Consider the following 24,597-nt stretch of genomic DNA (forward strand, 5'->3'; position numbering starts at 1 on the left):
CCAGGACTGTAAATACCACTAAAACCTCTACATGGCTATAAAAACAACTGCATTGCTATCCATTGCTACTCAGACAACTTTAAAATCACGTATCTTTCTTCCTATTTAGGCAAATCTGAATTTATTTTTCAAGCAACATTTAATGAGAAAGCGCACGCAGACCTAGGAAAGGATTTTATCACAGATGTGTATGTAATTCATTCCTTTCAGCCACTCATTTTCAATTCTATTCCAGAGCATTACTCTATAGCTCTGTAGTAGGGGCCGTCAGCTGAGAGGGGAAAGTGAGAGCATGAGGGGCCAAAGCAGGCCTAGCATGTCAGGCCTCCTATGGATTTGGGCAGAAAAATCACGGTTTGTACAACCTCAGCAGTGATCATCAGATATCATCAGCTGCGGGGAACATGCACAGAGGCAGAACTCCAAGCAATCAGGTAGCTTGCAAGTTGAACATGAAGGCATGCAATGAGCTGAGATGCTCCTTAGTTATGTGCCCACAAGAAAACGTGTCTCTGCTTATTTGCCTCAAATATGCCTACGGTCTTTACTGGACCTAGTCCAGTGAGAAGTGCTGTAAAGCATGTATTCTGCTTCTGACTACATTCACATCAATACAAACACTATTCCCAGCTTTTAGTAGTGTTATGTGTTGCGTAGTTTTGTAACAGATGCCAGAATGTGTCCCTTATGCAATGTAAGAAAAATCCTTAAAATTTACACAGAAGTTAGATTTAACAAGACAAAAGTTTCACTAGATTGCATTTATTTACTTCTTACATCACATTTTCTTAAATAAAAATTGGCATTGGTAAATATTTTTTGTCACTTTCATTAATATCCTGCAATACATATTAGCCAGCTTGTTATTTTTACGTATAAAAATGGAGTAACCTTCCAACTCACCAAAAAACCTTCTCTTTTAAACGATGGATGCTCTACCATATCAGTCTTCATCACTACTAAATAAGGAGAGTGAGCAAACTACTCATTTTCTCCTTCAAATATTTTTTTCTGCACTGAAATTCCTCTATAATTCCCCATTTCCTTTGTTAGCACGAAGTAATTAAACTAATCCATCCTCTGTAAACCTCAGTTGACTCACAGTGTCCTTGGGTGTCATTGCTTCTTTTTTTTTTTGACATTTTTTCTTAACTTCAGATCTTCAAATCTACAGCTTACTGTTTTCCACAGCAGTTGTCAGTCATCCTTCAGCTGTAGTCTTTTTGGCTTATGCAGCCATCTTGCACACCGATGAAATCTTGGTTCCTATGAGACCAGAGTCCTTGTCCTACTCCACTTAAATACATTCTTTACAGTGATTAATTTAAGTAGCACTTGTGCACAAGTTCCAGTTTCTCTGTCAGCAAGAAATACTATAATCAGAGCAGGTTTTTGTCTACAGGACAACAAAAACTGTCATGGTTTATTAGAGCACTCTGGATGTGGCCTTGCTGCCTCTATGGAAGACAAGAGGAAAGGTAAACTCCTTGCATCTTTCCTGAATGTGGCATAAATCTGCTCTGCACTCTTCTCTTTTTATGTAAGAAAAACCTTGGACCTTTGCATACTGCCTAGTGGGCATCTTCTGTGTTGTGACACTGAACCGAAAATTCAATATCTGTTATATTGTCTGCAAAGGTATTGGATTAATGGTTTCATTTTGAGAGCGTGTGTTAACTTGGGGTACTCCCACAAACATGCTACAAAGTATTCAGCATCCTAGCTCCGCTGCCCCAAAGTACTCTCTGGGCAAAACAGAGCCCTAAGAACCCCAACCCCCTCAAATGTTTTTATATTCCAGAAATTGAACCATCCTAGGTTCTGGTATCTGCTCCTGGGACTGTCTGTATGTTTACCCAGCTTCTGCCTAATCAGAAATACAGAAATAGTCAATGATACATAAACAAAACATTGAAACATCTGTGTTGGTATTGCTTTGCTGGTATTTGTAAATACTTCACTTGGTGCCATTTCATTAACCAGCAGTTAAAGTTCAGTTAGCACTAACTTAAATATTAAATTTCAGCACATGTTGATGCCCAGTAATTCCTTTAAAAGTGTTTCACAGCTAAGGAATTGCCACTTTTTTTAAAACTGTCATCTTCTTGGCCAAATCCTATACTTATTCATGGATGTGGCAGCATATGAATTATGTTCACTACCCTTACTTTCATCTGTGTAAGTCAAAGTGTATGGTTTTGGTCCAACACCTTGCAAAGTTCCTGTTTTGACAGTATTTACTGTGATAATTTACAATTCTGTCCATTTCTGCACTTTGCAATTTAGCTACTGCACTATCTCTTCTGGTAGTGGTTTAAAGTGTTTTCTCCTCTCTCCCAGATGAAAAATTGTAGTATAAACCTTGGCTACTGCTAGCAGCTGCACAGAGTAAGCTGAATATTGTATTGGCCAGACATCTACTTGCAATACTTGCACTCTTATTCACATTTTAGGTTACTTCTGCACAGTTCATATGCAATAAAAAAAGTCAACAAACTTTAAAGACATTTAGTAAGAATACATAGATGCTATGCAGGCAGTAAAGTCTGGACTAATCTCCATTTTCCATAATTTTCCAAAAATAGAACAAAATAGTAACTACTGAGACTTTTACACTCACAATTAAGATCTTGGTGCCATTTCAAAATCCACTTCAAATACTTCCTCTAGGCTGGATGCACGCTTATAGACACACTAAACAGAAAGCTGCCACTAAACCTTGCAAATACAAAAATGCGCCTGCATTTTAAACAAAACAAAAATCTCTACTTGCAGTCTTCATCTCCTTTTCAAAAGCTTTGTCTGTAAAATAATTACGTCTCTCACAGCTGCAGAAATCAACCATTATTTCTGACCAATGAGTCTGCCACAGTGGTCAATCTAAATGGGAAACGAACAGCTCTGCTGCTAGCCTTGCTGCCGAGTAAGCTATCCACTCCTCCATTTGTGATATGGGAGAAAAGAGAGCAACCTTATTTGTAAGGTGTTTTGACATCTACTCACATCTAGGTATCGTCATAGTTACATATCACTTTCAACACTGGGTAAACTAATCAAAAGGAATATTTTCTAACTCTGTTTATTTGCAATTATAAGACTGGGCATCCAGTCATCTGTTAAGATTTAAAGCCTTCAGAAGAAGAAATAAAAGACAACTATATTGTACCTAATTTCAGGGAAAAGTCATATATTGTTAACCAGGTGTGATCAGATCTATTACATGCCAGTGATTTTTACCTCAAGGAGTAGACAAATAGGTTGAAATTATTAAAAAACAAAATAAAAAAGACTGATAGAACAACAAACCAGTATAACATTTTTAAAACCATATATCTTAAATCAATAAGCATTCAGTATCAAAACCCCATATTGCAAAAAGGATATATTTTAAAAGGATACCATTTAACTGGACTCTTCAAAAGGTTCTGAGCAGATCTTTCACACAAAACTATTAAGGAATCTGACTGCACATGGAATGAGAGTTAGAAGTAATACACAAGAAGCAAATCATTAGGATGGTCAGTTTTCAACTTGACAAATATTCACAGTAGAGTGCCCTATGGATTTGTACTGAAGCTGTGTTATTTTACATATTCTTTCATCTGGAAAAAGAGGCACGTAGTCCACTGGCAGCATCTGTGGATAACACAAATTATTAAGACTATTTTCAGGGCTAATGACAATTGTGAGGAATACCAGAGGCAGAACAACCAAAGATGAAGGTTGATGATTAACTCAAAATAATGAGCTGCTCATATACTCCAAAGTTTTCTAGGACTGGCAGTCATAGGAAAAAGATTAATGAAGCCTTTATTCAGTGCATTCTGGTAAACAAAACCAAAGTATTCCAAGCATACATAATGCTACAGGAATACTACACCATACGATAGCCGGAGCAGTACTCAAGAAATTATAACTGATAGTTACAGAAGAAGTTAATGTTGAGGCTATATGTATGTAGTCTTCACTTAAAAAGACTTAATTATATCCATAAGGATATAGGGGTAATTTTATGTAGCTTTTGAATTTTGCGCCTGTTTACCTAATATAACATATATCCAGTGATAGGATATGGAACAACATGAACTTATATGGCATAGCAGCCTGTAGAATATGTTCCCACAATGGCGAAACATATTGCGTTGTAATATCTGATCCCTTACTTCAGTCCTGTGGCTTACTAGAGCGACTTCTCTGTATTGCAACTTCTCCTGTCTGTAGAGGTGGTTTGCACTGCAGAATGGCATGCAAACACGTGTTTTTAAAACGATGTTAATTGTATTATAAAAAAATCCCAAACCACTTCATTTATAAACCTCCCTATTTGCATAGCAATGCAAATTATTACTGTATGTTACTTAGGCTGTATTATATTCAGCCTAAGTGAATCACCCAGGTAAAACCTGTAGGATGAATCTTTTATAAAAACAAAGCCAGTACCATTTAAGTTATTACAAAACCCCAACATTTTAATCTTGAAGACTTTTCAAACATTACTGCAATATGGTTGTGGGAAAACATGTTACTTCTTAGAAAGAAATTAAGTATATCCAAACAAATTTGTGTCTTTTCGAATTACAAAGTTTGATTTTCCTTGTTCAGTTCCGCATTGCCAACATGGCATTTATGTCCCAAATAAGATTCCGTAACTGATCCATGATCTGCTTCAGCTGCTGATTCTTCTGTTTCAGTTTCTGTGGGAAGAATTTATTAGAAGTTTTTTTGTGATCAGTTCAAACAGCACACTCAGAAATTCAACAAAAGTTACAGTGTTATGAAATGCTATATGGATCTTTTTCTGAGTTATCTGGGAGCAGTACTAGTGGCATAATACATCCTCTTTAAACCACACTCTAAAAATACAAGAAAGCCTCAAAAGTTAAGGACCATCGCTAGAGGGGGAATGCTGTTTCTTTTCACAGCAGTCTTTTTATCAAAACACTTGAGGATTTATCAAAACTGGAAGCTTGTGGAGATCTGTCCTCTCTTTCCGAAGTCCAAAAGATAACACTTGAAACAGGAACAAAAAAATCAGGGATCAGGTAAATTTATGTGAATATATGTTGTATAACTTGGGTGCACAGAAAAATGAGAGGTTAACAGTAGAAGTTTGAATAAAGCACAAAGTACAGGTGAAGCCAATCAAGCTTTTCCAGCCTTTCTGCCTATGCAGGTCAGCCCTGATGTGCTCAGGGGTCCTGTCTTGAAACAGATATTCCCAAGCATGCTGAATTCTTTAAAATTATGTATTTGTTTTTGTGAACTGCAGAAGCATTTGAAGGAACAGAACAGCAAACTTGCTTTTATTTGGGTGCACAACCAGAACTTAAAAATGATGTCTTTACAGAATAAAGAACAGTGGATTAAGACATTGCACGATCTCCCTAACCTTTTATGTTTCACAATAATACACATTTGTTTTCTGATTTATTCATTGTCCTGCTCAAATCAAAGCTGTCAAGAAGTAAGTTACTGTGTATTGTTAACAACAACCTATGTCCTTCATTTCATTCTGATTTGATAAGATGCCAGCCTTCTCACATTAGAGATCAAATTACTGATTCATTAGGGAAGTCCAGAGTTCCAAGTAAAGTGAAAGCACAGGAAAGATGTGCTACCATCAAAAGAGGACAAACTATTCAAAATGTTTCAGGTTTGAGGTAACTTTGTTATTTGCAATACATTAAAAGGGTGACTCAGATCAGTAATACAACCAAAGTAACTGGAACAGTGATAAAAGGAAGCAACAAAACAAGCAATACCCTGAAAATCAGTCTCCTGAATCTTGATGTGGACAACACACCAATATTTTTAAGTTGCTTAGCTGGTCAGCTGGGAAAGAAGTCCAGAGAAAAAAAGGAAGTCTATTCACTTCAGACCTGTAAAAATGGTCTGAAGTAATATGGTAATTAGGCTTAGATTACATGGGGAACATAGTACTTTGAGTAAGGGAAATATTCCTGAACACAGACTTTGGTGGACTCATTCCCTGGAAGCAGAGACAACACTCAATTCCAGACTCCTGAGAAGGATGCAAAACCAGATATAGGACAGTTCATGCACACCAACTTGGAATTTCTAATCAAGCATTTGACAGACTAAGAAGTATTTTAAAGATAACTATGTGCATTTATCTAATGCTTCTTTCTTTTCCATTTGCTAATCCAAGACTTCACAATATACAGCAGAGATTCAGCTCCTAAAGACAAGATTGCTGAGAAGCATGTAGTTACCACAGCATGCAAATGATAGAATTGCAAGCGTCTCCCTACAAAATCTCATAACGTAAGATCTCGATGCTTGAGAAAGCACAAGAGGGATGAGATAAACAAGCATGTTCATACCTGTGGCATTTTTAAACATACTTCTGTTTGCCATCCTCAACATTCAATCTTAAGAAATCAATGAATGTTACATCAAAACTTAGTAGTTTAATGCAAGCTGTCACACACTGATACTGAAAGCATGCCATTTCATGATTTTTCAAAGCCTTCATCAATAGAAATTAAGGCTGAACAGTGATGGTTATTCAAGTCACAGATAGAAAGAACCATTAACCTCTGACATGCATGTTGTGTTACCTCCCCATCCATGTCTAATTGTACTGTTAAATACTATCACGTAGGTATGCTTACATGAACTTTACGTAAGTTATGCCCAAAAGACTCATTCTGTAAGACTGTTTACGTTTCTCGTGCAAGTGTTATGAAACTGTAAATTGCTTGATCTGTACTTGATGCTAGACAAGGGAACCTTCAGATGGGATTTCATTTGTTTTCAAAGCATCTGTAAAGACACAAGTATACAACTGTTACTTTATCTGAAGATAATTTTAGAACCTTGTCTTTAGTGAAGAGCTTTTTTCTTAGCTCTTCTAGTCTACTTTTTCTAGAGACAGAAAAAACATCTAAGATGAAGCACCATCTCTGAATTGCTAGGCTGAAAAAAGAATAGAGAGAGGGGAAAAAATCCACTTCAGAGAGCATGGTCTCCTAATTGCAATGCATATGGTGATCTTTGTTACCGATCTTTGACAGGCAGTGGTCCACACCACAAAGTACTCCATAATTAATATGTTCTGCACCACTGGCAGTGCTGGCCTCTGCTTAAGACCTTGCTGAGCCAGTAAGAACATCTCAATTCAGGTCTAAACTTGGAAAGATAGGTGAAATGGCCTTCTTGGGAAACAGGCAAGTTCTGTAAGCAGCTTCTGTAGCAATGACAAATTTCTGTTTGAACAGATTGCTTCCAAGTTGTCTCCCACTCTTTCCTCCTTCTACTGAAATGACTTAGTTGAACTCTGGACTGCTTCTCAGGATTAACAGTTGCATGAAACAAGAAAAGGTACTTCATCCTACATATATGATACAGCTTCTGACTTTCTCTGTTTTAACATAGCACAGGAAAATTACCTTTTATGAGGCAGTTTATAACGAGTTTAAGAGATCTAAATTCACCTTACATCTGACAGGCATGTTTCTGTTAGTCCCTCTCTGTCAGAAAAGTGATCTGACTGAAAACCGATCCTAAGGGGTCTTCTTTGGCAATATTAATTTTCAATGTGATTAACTATCCATTTTGACTGACCCTGCAAGTACTATGGCCAGCATGATGGAGTTGGCAAGGACTGCACCTTCCAGTAACCAATGAGACCTTAGTAGGCTTAGGTCAGGTAGGACATTTATGAGAACATGTACAGAAGCACAAAACCCACCTAAATGAAACACAGTAGGAGAACCATAATGCACGTCCAGAAAATAGCTGTCTTTCAAGGAACGTGCCATAAAGAACTCGACATGTTTCATACAGATTTGGGTTCAGTAGGATACAGTAATTTCAACTTTTACCAAAATAAATTTTTGCCTTAAACTCATTTTTGGTTCACTTTCATTTCATTTGAAATCACCGCTGTCTAGACCAATCCACAGCTTTCTATCAGAGATGTATCAGAACTTTCCTTTGCACACTGTTCCCATCTCTCTCCTATCTGAAGCTCACCTACCTTTCACATTTTAAAACCTAAACATCACTATGAGTCATTGTTCTGCACTCAATCCATTTGTTAAAAGTCCCTTTTTCAAGGCAAAGATGTTTTTTCTGTCTCTAGAAAAAGTAGACTAGAAGAGTAAACTCTGTGGAACAGTAAGATTATATTCCAACTGATGCCTGTAAAAACATCAAAAGTACTTGCCTATGTTGTACAGACACTTCTGCTTAAGATAAAAAAAAAAAAAGGTGTTTCCTGAATGCTGTGCCAGCTATAGTTTTTACCTGCTCTGTTCAAGACCTGCAACAGTACAAGCCAGAAGTACATCTAAGTGTAATAAAGCACTAAATATTAGCAATAGTAGTACCATTACTTGTATAAATCTCAGCAGAATTAAAACAATTATGTTTACTTCGTTGATTATGACTCTACTACAGAGAGCACTTGCATCATCTGCTTTTTCACAAGCACGTTACTCCTTCTGACCATTAAACTGTTGTAGGAGGTGATTGTTGAAAGTCTTATGAAAGCAACAATACTCTCTGTTTTTCCATGTAAGTCAAACCCAAGAAATTTCTACAGAAACACAGTATTTGTGATAGGTGAGAAAAAGTAAAGCCTGCCCTGGCAATTTATACCGTTCTTTCTTTAAGTGAGTCCTTCACAATCAAACCTCTGAAGTAAGGAGGTGGAAAAACCTTCTCTTTTTTTTTTTTTTTTCTTTTTTTTCCTCTCTCATTCCTTCAGTTTTATAGTCAAAAGACTTACAATGTTATATGCACACAGTCGGAAAAAAATTATAGAAAAAATGCCTCAACACTTTGCTCAAACTCTGTTAAAGCTGCCAGGTGATGTTCTGACTTATGCCTGCTCAATTGATACCAAGGCCCACTTTCCATCATAATAAATTCACGTATCCATCTATTTATAATATTTTTGCAAATGGATAGAAAGTATCCATCACTAATACACTAACTGCTGTGCAATTAAACATTAACCCACTTATTGTTCAATAACTACAGCTTTTCCTGATGTCATTCACAGGCATAACTGTTCTATCCTTACTGGAAATGAGAGACTGGGTTTTCTGCCTCCCTCCTCACCTGATAGCTGAAAGGAAAACTGCTCCTTCTGCGTGCACAACTCTTTGTTCCTGAAACAAGCACAGGCACCAGTGACAGCCTGTGCTCCACTGCATGCTCAATACTTTTCACATATTGAACCAGACAGCAATTGCATGTATCTACTGCGCTGTTGTTCAAAGAGGAATAAGCGTTGTTCATTAAAATAGATGGATGTTTGCTTCATACCAATCATTTATCACTCAACAATGAAGTCTGAGGTCTTATTTACTGAGTACCCTCTAAGCTATGTAGCTTGTAATGGAATTATCTATTCCCCAAGGTGTTTCTCCACCCCACTGCTCAAGTGTTACATCCCCATTCTTAACATGAAAATCATAGAATCATAGAATCGTTTAGGTTGGAAAAGACCTTTAAGATCATCAAGTCCAACCGTTAACCTAGCACTGCCAAGTCCACCACTAAACCATATCCTCAAGCACCACGTCTACACATCTTTTAAATACCTCCAGGGATGGGGACTCCACCACTTCCCTGGGTAGCCCGTTCCAGGCTGACTACCCTGTCGGTGAAGAAGTTTTTCCTAATATCCAGCCTAAACCTCCCCTGGTGCAACTTGAGGCCGTTTCCTCTCATCCTATCGCTTGTTATTTGGGAGAAGAGACCGACCCCCACCTCGCTACAACCTCCTTTCAGGCAGTTGTAGAAAGTGATAATGTCTCCCCTCAGCCTCCTTTTCTCCACACTAAACAACCCCAGCTCCCTCCGCCGGTCCTCATAAGACTTGTGCTCTAGACCCTTCACCAGCTTCCTTGCCCTTCTTTGGACACTCTCCAGCACCGCGATGTCCTTCTTGTAGTGAGGGGCCCAAAACTGAACACAGGATTTGAAGCGTGGCCTCACCAGTGCTGAGGACAGGAGGATGATCATTTCCCTAGTCCTGCTGGACACACTATTGCTGATACAAGCCAGGATACTATTGTCCTTCTTTGCCACCTGGGCACACTGCTGGCTCATATTCAGCCGGCTGTCGACCAGCACCCCCAGGTCCTTTTCCACCGGCCAGCTCTCCAGCCACTCCTCCCCTAGCCTGTAGCGTTGCATGGGGTTGTTGTGACCCAAGTGCAGGACCTGGCACTGAGCCTTGTTGAACCTCATACAGTTGGCCCCGGCCCAACGATCCAGCCTGTCCAGATCCCTCTGTAGGGCCTTCCTACTCTCCAGCAGATCAACGCTTCCACCCAACTTGGTGTCATCTGCAAACTTACTGAGGGTGCACTGAATCCACTCATCCAGATCATCAATGAAGATGTTGAACAGGACCAGCCCCAGTACTGAGCCCTGGGGAACACCACTTGTGACCGGCCGCCAACTGGATTTGGCTCCATTTACCACCACTCTCTGCGCTCGGCCGTCCAGCCAGTTTTTAACCCAGCACAGAGTGCACTTATCCAAGCCGTGAATCATCACACAGATGCATGATCCTCAGTTACAGATGGCAAACTAAGTCACAGGAGCACTATGGATAAAACTGGAGTGCCTACTAACTTTGTCCAGAGACTTCTAAGATTCAAGTCCATCACTTAACTTCATATTTTAACAGCTTCCCACATATTCAAAGGACTGCTATCACCAACCATAAGGGGAAGAATGAACAACTACCACAGACATTTTGTGGCAGAGACAAGGATAAAAATCCAGTTCTCAAGAGCAGCTTTTAGTTACTTACTCACTACTCACATTAAATCCTTCCTTCTCATTCCAAAATTCCCTGCTTATTCAATACCCTCATGCAAGTTACACAATACATAAACCAGGATTCTTTTAATCTTATTTATCACAATATTGATTCAATCTAAACAGTGCCTAGTCTGCAACAAAAGCAGAATAGCTCAAGGACTCTTCCAGAAAAGGGGGGGGGGGGGGGGGGGTGGTGCAAAGAGGAACTAAATGTGATAAGGTAATAAAGGTTGTATAATATGCATTTATAACAGGACAAAAGGGGACAATTGGGATTGTACAGACAGCTTTAAGCTTGGCCTTTCCTAACTTTTCTCAACTTTGTAACCATGATATTGTTTTGATATACAAAGCCACACGAAAAACTTTGCCTGCAACATTTTATATGAAACTGAAAAGGAAATACTTCATTATATGGAATAAAATGCATCTGGATGCTGAGAGAGCTGGCTGATGACACTACAAGACCACTCTACATAATTTTCTGTTGGAGATGGGGGGAGGCTTCTGATGAAAAAGGAAACATCTCAACTCATCTTCAAGGAGGGGGATCCAGAAAACTACAGAAACTACAGGCTGGTCAGCCTAACCCCTGACCCCAGAAAGACTATGCAGCAAATCCTTCTGGAAGTCATGTGCAGACACAGGAATGATAAGGTGACTGGGAACAGTCATCTGGGATTTACCAAAGATATGTTGTGCCTGACCAACATGATAGCCTTCTATTGAGAAATGACCGGCTGTGTGGCCAAGGGGAGAGCAGGGGATTTTCTTTACTTTCATATTAGTCAGGCTTTTGACATAACCTCTTATAGTATCCTTGTAGCCAAACTGGAGAGATGTGGTTTGGATAGGTGGATTATAGGGTTGGTGGAAAACTGGCTAGACTACTGGATTCTAAATGTTGTGATCATCAGTATTAAGACCAAATGGCAGCTGATCACTCTTGATGTTTCTCAGGATTGATACTAAGGTCAATATTCTTAATATCCTCATTAATGACTTATCCACACTTAATGACTTAATCACCATATCAAAGTATCAAATTTGTGGACAATCCCAAACGGGGGGAAGTGTTCAATATACTCAGTGGTAGGATGTCCAATTCAGAGGGACCTCAAGAGGTGGGAAAGGCATGCCAACATCTGTATCAGGAACTTCAATTAAAGCAACATTCTACGTCTGAAAACAGAGTAAAACTCATACAACAGCACAGGCAGAGGCCTGACTGAACAGAGAAGAGATTTGCAGAAAAGGACCTGAGATTCTTTTTGAAACTTTCTGACAAGTTGAACATGAGTCAGCATTGGATCTTTTTCCAACAATGAAGACTAACTGCACGCTGCGCTATATTAGCGAGAGTGTATCTATCAGGTCAAGCGAAATTGTTATTCTCCTCTATTGGCTCTGGAGAACGATTGTCCAATTTGGGGCTCAATACAAAACACTAACATACTGAAGAATGTCTAGTGGAAGGCCACCAAGGTGATTAAAGCTATATTTGTTCAGTCTCAAGCAGAGAAGGCTAAGGCGGGATCACGATGCTGTCTTCAGCTACCTAATGAAGATCATAGAAAAGACAAAGCTGGACTCTTCTTGAATGTACACAGCACAAGGACGAGGGGAAGTGGACATGAGTTACAACAAAGAAAATTCCAATGTAACATTAGGAAAACTTTCAGAGTGAAAGTCAACACTTAAGAAGGGCCCAGAAAGGGCAGAATTTCCAACCTTACAGATATTCAAAATGCTAGTGGATATGAGCCTGAGCAACTGGATCTAACTTTGCTGGCTGACCCTGCTTTGAGCTGGGGGTTGAATCAGATAATCTGCGGACCTCCCACTGAACCTAAATTCCTCTATGATTCTACCATTGCAGAGAGCCAGTTTGAGTACCCAAAACAGGATGGAACTGCCCCCAGTGCAGATTAATCTGCTGAGAAGGTGTCCAAATAAACAATTCTTCCCCTCTTGTTAAAGTGTTCCTTGGTGCACATTCATATTTTGGGTCAAAAAGGACTCTACAAATACAGAACAAATTAAAAATATATGCAAATAGCGTGAAAGACAGTTTAAAAGGAATGAAGGTTTTCAGCATAGTCAAAAGTAGTTTTCAGGTACAGTTCTCCAAAGAGAAAGACTAATTGCACATTGCTGTCATTTTAAGGACTACTTCCCTAAACAACATCAGCTGCAGTGCACCAATGGTTTTGTTATCAAAAAAGCCCAGAGCTAAACTTCTAACAGCTTAACTTACAAGCCTGTCATATACATTGTCTTTTCCTCTCTTAGCAAGATCACTGTTAAACAGTTAGCAAAGATTAATTAAGAATATAAAACATGATTGTTTTCTAAAGGGTCACCTGGAATGTCCTAATGCTATTTCACATCATTTCATTTTCACCCAAATGTATTGAGACTACTAATCATGCAATGGTTTTCCTAAGTGCTTCATTTGAAACCAGACCTACAGTATCTAAAAAACCAAAGCTGTACTTGCTCCACTTCTAAAACCAAGCAGTAAAGAAAACTGCTGATAAGGCAGCAACACAGATTAAAGTGTTCTCAGTCTGTGATTTGATATTTTCTGTTGTAAGTCATGTCAAATGTACTACAAGACCGTGGACCCAAGGTGAGCCTGACATCTTGAAAATATTACAGATGATGATGTACTTAGAAGGTAAAAAACCTGTAGATAGGACATTAAAGACTCAAAAAATATGAAGACAAGCAAGGAAATTTTAGTAACAGCTTGCAATTGTTGCAAATAGTAATTATCTTCAGTCAAAAATGGATCAGGATTTGTATTACTAGATCAATGCAAATACTAAACTGACTCTGGAACAGTAAATTATTTATTACAGAAAAGAGTCAACCACCTCAACAATTTACAACCCCAGAAAGCAAATATAGATAAAAGGAATAAGTAACATTTTTGGGAACTACAGGAGAGAATTGTTTAGTAGTAAAGGTAGACGTAGTCAGAGCTCAATAAACGGGTTCTTTGGTTGTTTTATAACAATGGTGCACTCTTCTTAGTGCTGGCAAAAATCCCTTTTGTTTTTAAGCTTGATAGGTTTTATTTAAACCTACAGTTGCTAAATATTACTGAATCGATAGGACAGAAATTCATTACCTTGTAAACTGATCTGTATTTTAAATTAATGGACAAGTATTTCTTAGCCAAGGTGAGCACATTAAACTTTCTGACCTAAAAGATAAGTCTAATATAGCAGAATAAATAAATAAATAAGACCAAAAGATGTCACTATACAGTAACCAACATCAAAAGCTACTGCAGTATTTCAGAACTGTGCCACATCAACAGGTTCTCCTGCCCCATGAGTGAGATGGTGAGTATAGGAAGTACGCAATGCTCCTCTCTCCTCCTCCACTGAGGATGCTCCCTTCCCAGACAACTGTGGTAGCAAAGCAGAGCTGCTATGTTTCAAGTCAGTGGTTCCTGGAAGGAGGGATATTTTTGTGTGAGAATACATGATCTACTAGTTGTGGCTGTGCTCCACGCTGCAGGGCAGTCAGTGTCTTTCAGATACATCCAGAGCCATTAAAGAGATCAGACCGGGTGGGATATCACAGCAAGAAGGGGTTAAGAGACCAGTGAAAGGTCTAAGAATTCAAATGTCTCAATAGTGTCAAAGTATTGGGTTATTGCAATAATGTTTTTTTTTTTTGGCACCAGTAACATGCAAGACTGAAAAAATACTGCGTATCACAGCAAAAAGGACTAGGTGAGAGCAAGCCAACCAGCTGAAGGAAGAAAAGATAGTGGGTCAAGAATATAAAAAGCTTTTTCATCTGTCATGTTGGTTTCCTTGTCACAGCATTTTCATCAACATTTTGTATGACTGAAATTTTGCTAAAATAAATTAAGCAAAATTGAGTTGAAGATGGACATTACATACTACAGAGAACTAAAAAGCTGGCAGGAGTGACAGCTAAGAATCAGAGAGGGCTATCTGAGCCCAGCAGCCAGTGTCAGAAATTAGACCAACTAACCATATTCTAGTGATTTTTCTTTGCAAAACCAAGAATTTATTTCTAGTCATAAAAAAACCCAAAGCATTTCCTATTCTGTAATGTATTAAAATTAGAACTTTGAAACTGGTAGTGGATATGCTTATACAGCTGGAGAGAGACAAAATAAAAACTTCAGTGCACTTTCAAAACCAAGAAGTTTAAATTTCTTTTGAAGCAGTTAGTAAATATTTGTCCACAAAAATACTAGAGAAAGTTCAACTATCTTCTGAGGATTTACTGTGGAAAATTTGGAAACTAGGTCTAGGCATTTTAGTGTAAATACAGGATTTCAGACCAGATTTAGACCATGTCTGTGTACATTCTTAACTACCAATTTGCTACCAATGGTCCTGTAACACCATCAATCTTTTTAAGGTTTAGAACTCATCATAAACATTTATGAAATTCTTTTCACAAGATCACACCAAGGAGGTTTAAAAACATATTAGCATACAAGTACAACAACAAGGGCAAAAATATGTCATAAAACTATCTAAAACACAGCAAATATGGACAGTTAAGCTTATTAACAGTTAAAGATTGCAAATAAATGTGCATAAATTCACAGTACAACATTACATACAATATATACAACCCTGCTACATCAGCACTGAACAGAAAGAATACAACAGGACAGCTGACAACTGCTTTTCTCTAAATTCACGTAGTCCCCATTTTCTCCTGCACAACATGCACACATTTTTCTACATAAATGGGTTATGAAAAATTCGGTGTATCTCTAATTGTTGAAGACAAATTAAAATATCAGAAATATTTAAAAAGCTGAAAATCCACCAATTATTCTCTCCATAAAGAAATATTTTACTCATTTATTTCCTTTGTTTGGTTATTTTTGTAGATTACGCCTCCTTTTTACCAAGCATTTACAGATATTACAGCTACAGAAGTATTTAATTAATCCTATCTTTGTACTTTACAGATTGGAGAAACAATGTTCAAAATTGTGGTCTGGTAAAACTACATATTTTTAATCTCAGTATTATATTAGCATTTACTACAGCATATTTATTTTTAGATTTGAATCCATCTTCAGTAATTGTACTCAATTGCATATTGCCACTCAAACTGAAAATTTGACAGCATCTTTATGATACACAGTACATTTTTTCTGAATGTGTCAAGATTCAATAAATGCTACATTTAACAAAAGGAATGGTCTTCCTCAAACTGTCAAAATACAGAAAGTAGCCATGAAAATCCTTTAGCAACTCACATCACTGTGATAATATTTACACATCGGATGTTCAATACCCATTTTTTTAATGCCTAAGGTAAGTTTTGAAGGGAAGTAAGTTCAACAGGCACCCTAACTCAATCTGTACTGCCGATATCTAGTAGGTTAGGCATAAACATAACACACCGTATTCAGAAGAATATATATTGGTTTAAAAAGAGGCACAAGTTAAAATTGTCAGGAAACCTAAACTCTACAGCCAGAGGTACAGCTCAAAAAAAAAACCTGCTTAAAAGGCAATTCTGAAATAGTTACATGCAAGAAGTACTTATTACCAAGTTTGATAGTGGTCATCACACATTCTGCATTTAGAACAGCAATCTAGTTATTCAAGCTTTGCAATGACAAAGTGACAGTTTTACACAAATTAATTTCAACTTTGTTACCTTATTTACTTCCATGATTTCCCTTCTCTCTTCACTAGCAAAACGAAGCTGACTTGCAGCACCACGATCATCATGCTTGGAGCCATCTTCTTCAACATATGGAATAAGTTGCTGTGAAGACAAGAAACGTTAGTTAAAAAAAAAAAAAAAAAGAGGGGGAAAAAAAAAGAGGAAGGGGAGACAGGCTTACTTCATCACCTCAAACCCAAAGGCCTTGGAATGACCTCAGTCAGTTCTCCAGGAAAACAATGTGCTTCAAAAAGACACAATCCCACATATTACCACGCCTAGACCTAAGCAATTTCACAATTGCAGGCAGAACTCAGTCTTTACATTTTAAGATGTTTATCACAGGTCATCCTTGTATTGACAATCAACTCTGTAGACTGTCATTTTAAAATTTACTGTTCCACACTACGAAATACCACAAACATGAAGTTATCATTATCATGAAGTATTTCAGTGATATACTAAACATAATTATGACTGGCTTTACATAGCTACTTGATTAATACCCTAATTATGACTTGCTATTTTAGTGGGCCTTTGTTCGGCTATTCTTAAGACCAGGCCCACGGTTACCTAATAGGAGTTTTTCTGTAAGAATTTCCCACTGTGATCTCCTCAGGCACACAGTGTACTCTTTTCTGTAAGCTTCTACAAAGCCAAAAATCTTTGATAAAGAATTTCTAAATGAATATTAATGCATGTTCCCCTCCTAAAAAAAATAAATTAAAAAGAATCGGTAAATATACTAGATAAACAAATACATGCTTCTGTGTCAGAACACTCCCAAGCTACTAACATCTTATTCAAAAATAATTATAAGCTGTAACATTTTATACATAACATACATCCACAAAGTCTACAGTCTATTGTTGATTTTTCTGTCCTGAACTGAGAAAAGCTAAAGTTGATAGCAAAATTATATCCTCGTTCACATACACATTACAGACAAATGAAAGACTAGTAATTGATGCAAATGAGCAAGAAGAGATTAGTTTAAAAGTCTGGGAGCAAGTTGCTCATCGCATGCATATTAACTTAGGTTGGGTGCAATATTACCATAGAATCACAGAATCATTTAGGTTGGAAAAGACCTTTAAGATCATCAAGTCCAACCGTTAACCTAGCACTGCCAAGTCCACCACTAAACCATGTCCCTAAGCATCACATCTACATGGCTTTAAATACCTCCAGGGATGGGGACTCAACCACTTCCCTGGGCAACCTGTTCCACTGCCTGACTACTGTTTCCGTGAATAAGTTTTTCCTAATATCTAACCTAAACCTCCCCTGGCGCAGCTTGAGGCTGTTTCCTCTCATCCTATGACTTGTTACTTGGGAGAAGAGACCGACCCCACCACACTACAACCTCCCTTCAGGTAGCTGTAGAGGGCAATAAGGTCTCCCCTCAGCCTCCTCTTCTCCACACTAAACAACCCCTGCTCCCTCCGCCGCTTCTCATAAGACTTGTGCTCTAGACCCTTCACCAGCTTCATTGCCCTTCTCTGGACATGCTCCAGCACCGCGATGTCCTTCTTGTAGTGAGGAGCCCAAAACTGACCACAGTACTCGAGGTGCGGCCTCACCAGTGCCAAGCACAGGGGGACGATCACCTCCCTGGTCCTGCTGGCCACACTATTCCTGATACAAAGCATTCAGCAGCATCCTTCAGTATTCTGATGGAAAACTTACTTTGATTTAACCCACTGAATATTTAATTTCCTTCTATACAAAAATTTTTGTAGGCCATTCTTAATAAGCTTATCAAAACGGACAAAAACTACCACACTAAACTCTGCCATGAAAACGCAGTAAAGGTTAACAACTAACTACATATGCATACCATAAAGAAGCAGCAGTGTGGCTGCTAAACACTCTTGGAAAAAACTCCTCTCTCTGATCGAAAAATAATGTACCACTCAAAGTAGAACATTTCCTTTGAAAACCTCCCATCTTTCAGAAAAGTTAGCAGGGGAAAAAAAAAAAAAAAAAAAAAAAAAGCAAAGAACTACACCTAACACACAAATAAAGTAGGAAATTTAATCAATTAGAGAACTTTGTAGCCAGATCTGCTTCACAATTATCTCATGCCTTGCTATGTTGGTTACCAAAAGTTGATAAGAATACCTATTACATTGGTAGTACATATTAACAAAAAAATATAAAAACACTCATATCAATAATAATAGACTGAGGAATATTAGTAGGTACTGACTTCTCTTGACTGTTTAAAAAAAGAGATTTGTTGATATTCTTTAAAAATATGGTTAGAATGTCAGTCATTAAATACTATGATTGAGACTATTATTGAAAAGCTGAAATAAAAATTTAAGAAAACTGATCCATTCACCCTAACTAATAAAACTGATCCATTCACCCTAACTAATAAAACATGAGGAGGCAGGCATCCTATTAACTTCAGAGCAGAAAAGACTAAGTAGATAAAAGAAAAAAGAATTCCAACTACCAATACAAAACTCTGCTGTGCATAAGACATCAGTGAGACCTTGCATTAAAAAAAGCTTAAAGGGACTACTCATTTTCCCTATGGAGATTCTTTTTCATCCTGGTAACAGGAAAAAATTGTGGAAAAAAATAAATAAATAAATAAATAAAGACCAACCCCACCTAATCGCAACTGTTGTGAAAAGAAGACACGTCAAAAGCTTTTAAAGGGGACACAAGTACTGAGCTATGGCACGTAAGTCAACAAACCATGAAAAAAGTTTTATTCTTTTAATTGGGAAGTTATCTTACTCCCTTGTTTCCTCTAAGGTTTCCAAATACCTTTCTCCGAAACACATGGCAGTGACTGCTGATAGAAGTCGATTAGTAGTTTAGAATGGACTCTACAGAATGGACTCCTTCATTTCTTTATTCCTATTCAGTGAAGAGATTCAAATATAAAATATAATGCTTAAATGATTAAACCTCAATGGACAATCAGAAGTCCGTTAAAAGAGTTGCCTCAGAATCCAGAGGTCAGTAATTAAAGAACTTCACAGTTCTGGTTAATATAGAGCTGTAGTAACTCAAATCATAACACAGAACACACTTTAAGAGTATTATTATGAATTAGAAACAACTTAACTTACGAGGGGGAAAAAACGAAGTTTTGGTTTTACTAGGAATAGCATTTTTATTAGGAAAAACTTTGGCTAATCCTACTGCCTGGAAGCCTTATGCTGTTCACTTTTCCATCACCACTGCACATTCAGATGTGGTTCATATTGGTTCAGCAGGTTAAGAGTAGGTGAATGAGGGAACTATGGAGGCACAGACTGATGGCCAGAGCAGGGGAATAATGCATATTACTCAGGGAGCCGGGCTGGCAGGCGAGAGATTAAAGCAGACTTTTTTGCACTACAACAACCTCTTTAAAAAAAACTTGCCCGGACTCTTCTGACTCTTTTTTTCCTATTGGAAACAAACTGGTGAATGTACCAAGAAGCCTGAGGAAAAAGGCAAACATTTTAAATGAAGTTTGATTTCAAAATTGGATCCCTCCCAACTGGTAAGAATTGTTGATATTAACGTGAAAGTTTCACAATCTTTCAGCTGGCTCCAAATCATAAACAGAATTCAGTCCACTGAACAACTCCAGTCACATTTAAAACTTGTTATGAGTCTCCTGCAACTCAGGAGAATGGATATGCTAAGCAGAGAGTGGTTATTCTGATTTGTAATTTATATATGAATGAAGATACTTACTTCTATGGGAACAGGATCGAGCCCAGCACAGTTTTCATTGCATTTGTCGTAGACTAGTCTCAGTTTTCTGAACAGTATTGATAGTTGACGGAGATGTTCCTGCAGCTTTCCCAGTCTGTCTTGATATGTTCCAGTATGATAAGTAACACCATTCGGTAACTTGAGAGAATCAAAACCCCAAAACGTTAAAAATATTATGTTAAAGTTTCTGTCACATGAAAAAAATAAACTAAAATAAATCAGAGGGGTTTTCGTACATTTTAAAATAAGACAATCACACTACCCCCACAGAAAGCACTGAAATTTCTATTTTCTTTATCAGCAAAATTCTGCATTTTATCTGCTCATCTGATGTGCCAAATCACTGCTGTCAAACAGCTTCATGTACTCTACACTTTGGTCACTGTCAATCCCTCTGTAACTCTTTTCAGTAAACATCTTCAAAATGCTTAAGCCTGACACTGTTGCTACCTGTTATGAGTATTACACTTTGAGACTTTGTGTCTCAACCCCAAGTCACAATTCAGAGACACAATCAAAGTGAATTCAAAGTTAGCAAACTCTAAGTACCTATACCTAAGACAAATACAGAAGAAAACTGCCAGAGTAATGAAAACACAGAGGGAACGGGAGTGAATTGGGTGAGGAATTGGCTGACAGGCTGCACCCAAAGGGTGGTGGTAAATGGCTCTTTTTCAAACTGGCAACCCGTCACAAGTGGGGGTCCCCCAGGGATCGATATTGGGCCCAAAGCTATTCAATACCTTCATAAGCCATCTGGATAACGGGATCGAGTGTACGCTAATGAAGTTTGCAGATGACACCAAATAGAGCAGGGAAGTAGACACTCTGGAACGGAGAGCCACCCTGCAGGAAGAGCTGGATAGGCTGGAAGAGTTGGATAGGCTGGAAGAGTGGGCTAACAAGAACCTTAGGAAGTTTAACAAGGACAAGTGTAAGGTCTTGCACCTGGGAAAACATAATCCAGGAGTGCAGCTCAGACTGGGATCCACCTGGCTAGAGAGCAGCTCCATGGAAAGGGACCTGGGGGTCCTGCTGGACAGGAAGCTCAACACGAGTGAACAGTGTGCTGCTGCGGCCAAGAAGGCCAATAGGATGCTGGGTTGCATCCAAAAGGGCATCACCAGCAGAGATAAAGAAGTCATTATCCCACTCTACTCAGTGCTTGTCAGGCCACCCCTGGAATACTGTGTACAGTTCTGGTCCCCGTTACACAAAAAAGATGTGGACAGGCTGGAGGGGTCCAGAGAAGGGCCACCAAGACGATGAAGGGTCTGGGAAGCCTGCCGTATGAGGATAGGCTGAGAGAGCCGGGTTTGTTCAGCCTTGAGAAAAGGAGGCTTAGAGGTGATCTCATCACCATGTACCAGTGCTTAAAGGGGAGCTACAAAGAAGATGGAGACTCCCTTTTTACAAGGAGTCACATGGTGAGGACAAGGGGTAACGGGTACAAGTTACTCCCAGGGAGATTCCGATTGGACACGAGAGGTAAATTTTTCACAATGAGAACAGTCAATCATTGGAATAATCTCCCCAGGGAAGTGGTTGACTCTGCTACACTGAACACGTTTAAGACTCAGCTGGACACGGTGCTGGGGCATCTTGTCTAGATTGTGCTAGAAAGGTTGGACCAGATGATCCTTGAGGTCCCTTCCAACTTGGGATTCTATGATTATTTATCTTCTGCTCTCAGCAGAGAAACACAACAACTATTTGTATGTTTCCTCAGTAAGTAGCCACGAATAAGGATTATGTCCACTTTAATAACAAAAAGAAATGTCAAAAAGTTGTATGTGGAAAACATTACAGAAAAAGATCAATGAAAATTCCTCTAAAATTACTCCTCAGATGTTAACAAAAACAGAGAAACATAACCGGCACATAAACAGACTTCACTATTCATAAAGAAAACCACAGATATTAATTGCATTTAGAGTGTATTTATTGCGGGAGCAATAACAACTCAGCATTTCTGAATTTTCTCCATCTTCACGTAATGTACAGGAGTAAGCAAATACATTAAGAGGAGTATTCACTTCTCCAATCAAGCCCCCCTTTTCAAAGCAGTTTGATCGAGTTATGTATTTACATGTCCTAAGCTATCCCCTGTGCCTACATATACTGGCAGTTGGTGGGAAAAACATGGGAAGCTGAGGACCATAAAAAGTTATTTCTCACCTGCATGTTCCTCAGTAACTGGAAGATTTCCATGGTTCGAAATACAATGTCCTGCACAGTCTCTTGGCCAATTCGACAGAGAGAAGCTGTATTTACCTCCCTAGCTGCTTGAGCTTGTGTCCCTGAGAAAGCACCAGGCGGCATGCCTGCCCCAGCGAGAGGGGGAGTTGACATCTCTTGACGTTAACCGGTCCCGCAGAGTCAAGCTACACAAAGAAGTTAAGATGGAATGATTATGTACTGGTTTGACTCTCTCATAATAAACAAAGTCCTGTATGGTGGCTACGCCACCCTTTTTCCCAATACGTGGTCCTATCCAAGATAAAACTGGTCAACTGGCAAAAGACGGCTCAGTGCTGCGCCCTCTGGTTTTGGGTACTGCCCCAGCCTCTGGAACTGGGGGCGCCCCTCACACACCTCCCCTCAGAGCGGTCCCCAGGAGCCCCCGCCTCGATCTGTCGCAAGGGGACACCGAGGGGCCTTCTGCCCAGCCCCAGCACGGCCAAACGGCAGCCCTCCCGCGGGGATCCGTGCCCGGCACCTGCCACACCGGCACCTGCCCGGCTGCCCCTCCCTCCGCGGCAGGCAACGGCCCCAGGCACCGCTTACCCACCCCACGGCCACGGGGGCACGGGCGGTGCCCCGGGACCCCGCAGACCCACCCCGCGCTCCCGCCCGGGTCCCGGCCGCGCTGCGGGGCTGCAGGCTCCTCCCGGAGGAGCAGGCCCGCCGGTGCCTCCCCGGCTAGCCCGGCCGCCCGGTTGGTAGCGGGAGCGCGGCGGCGCGGCGCGGCGCGGCGCTGCCGGCAGGGGAGGCAGCGGGCCCCTTCCCCGCGGCTGCCCAGGCCCCGGCGGCGGCCGCGACTCACGGGGGACCGGGGCGCCGCGTTGCCCTGGAAACGCGCGGGCGGAAGCACTCGGAGGCGCGGGCGGCCCGAGGCGGAAGTGGCGTCACGGCCGCCGCCGGGGCGGGGCGGTGGGCGGGAGGGGCCGTGCCCGTGCGCGGTGTCCGTTCTGCCGGCTCCCCCGAGGAGCCCCGCCTCGGCCCGCAGCCCTCGCAGGCTGGGCGCCGGCCCTCCCTCCGCCGCGCACCGGCTCTCCGTTGAAGGCCTTCTTGGGGAGCCGGGTCGTTTTCCTGGCTCGCTGAATCAAGTGAGGGTGTACGGGCAAGTCAGCACCGAGGGGTGCCAGCCCGCAGCCCTGCATACGGGTTCTTGAGGTGGAAAAGTTAGGTCAAAGCCGTGGCAGGTTCACACAAGTCCTGTTGGAGCGGGTCCAGAGGAGGCCCCAGAAATGGTCAGAGGGATGGCACACCTCTGCTATGAGGAAAGGCTGAGAGAGCTGGGGTTGTTCAGCCTGGAGAAGAGAAGGCTGTGGGGAGACCTTATTGTGGCCTTTCAGTACTTAAAGGGGGCTTACAATTAAGATGGGGACAGAGTTTTTAGCAGGGCCTGTTGCGATAGGACAAGGGGTAATGGTTTTAAACTAAAAGAGGGTAGATTCAGACTAGGTATAAGGAAGACATTTTTTACAATGAGGGTGGTGAAACACTGGCACAGGTTGCCCAGAGAGGCGGTAGATGCCCCATCCTTGGAAACATTCAAGGCCAGGCTGGATGGGGCTCTGAGCAACCTGATCGAGTTGTAGATGTCTCTGCCCATGGCAGGGGGGATGGACAAGATGGCCTTTAAAGGTCCCTTGCATCCCAAAGCATTCTATGATTCTATGAAGTCACACCTCCTCTGTAACGAAGGCGAGGATTTGGAGATGCCATTTTCGGCAGATCGTGCTGGTAAATTGCTGAATACCTATTTTGCAAGGTAGGTGTGTATATGTGGGTATACGCATGCACACCTGTATTCATTTTATACCTTTATAGGTCTACTGCTACTACTTGCACAGATACATTTTTACTGGTATAGAAAAGCCTTACACTTCGGCCTTCCCGTGTCACAGTATTTGCGTGGGTATAAGACACTCCTGTGTTGTCTCCCCTGTGTGCTTGTACTACGCTAATACAATTGAATTGGTGCAGTTTCGAAGTACAGACAAGGCCTCCTGTGTGAGGAAGAAAAATGCCCTCAAAAAGAAACCAGGGCTGATAGATATGAATTGTCTGTACAGTAGTTAGTGCTTACTGTCTGTCTGTATAAAGAAAAATTTCTTCATAGGCAAAAATCAGTAAGTACCAAAG

The 24,597-nt window shown here is 40.2% G+C and overlaps 1 protein-coding gene across 1 annotated transcript; it reads right to left on the minus strand.

The window, feature by feature from the left end:
• Positions 1 to 755: 755 nt before the first annotated feature.
• Positions 756 to 23,262, minus strand: MED30 (mediator complex subunit 30). Its single transcript, XM_087747233.1, is given in 6 exon segments — positions 756 to 4,601; positions 4,604 to 4,694; positions 16,489 to 16,599; positions 20,206 to 20,364; positions 22,405 to 22,610; positions 23,067 to 23,262. Coding segments are annotated over 5 exon segments (561 nt in total). The 5' UTR covers positions 22,579 to 22,610; positions 23,067 to 23,262; the 3' UTR covers positions 756 to 4,575.
• Between the last annotated feature and the right edge of the window lie 1,335 nt (positions 23,263 to 24,597).

The sequence above is a fragment of the Nipponia nippon genome, unplaced genomic scaffold (assembly GCF_047370975.1).
Source record: "Nipponia nippon isolate SJK-2023a ecotype South Korea unplaced genomic scaffold, ASM4737097v1 scaffold_1, whole genome shotgun sequence".
In the NCBI taxonomy this organism is placed as follows: domain Eukaryota; kingdom Metazoa; phylum Chordata; class Aves; order Pelecaniformes; family Threskiornithidae; genus Nipponia; species Nipponia nippon.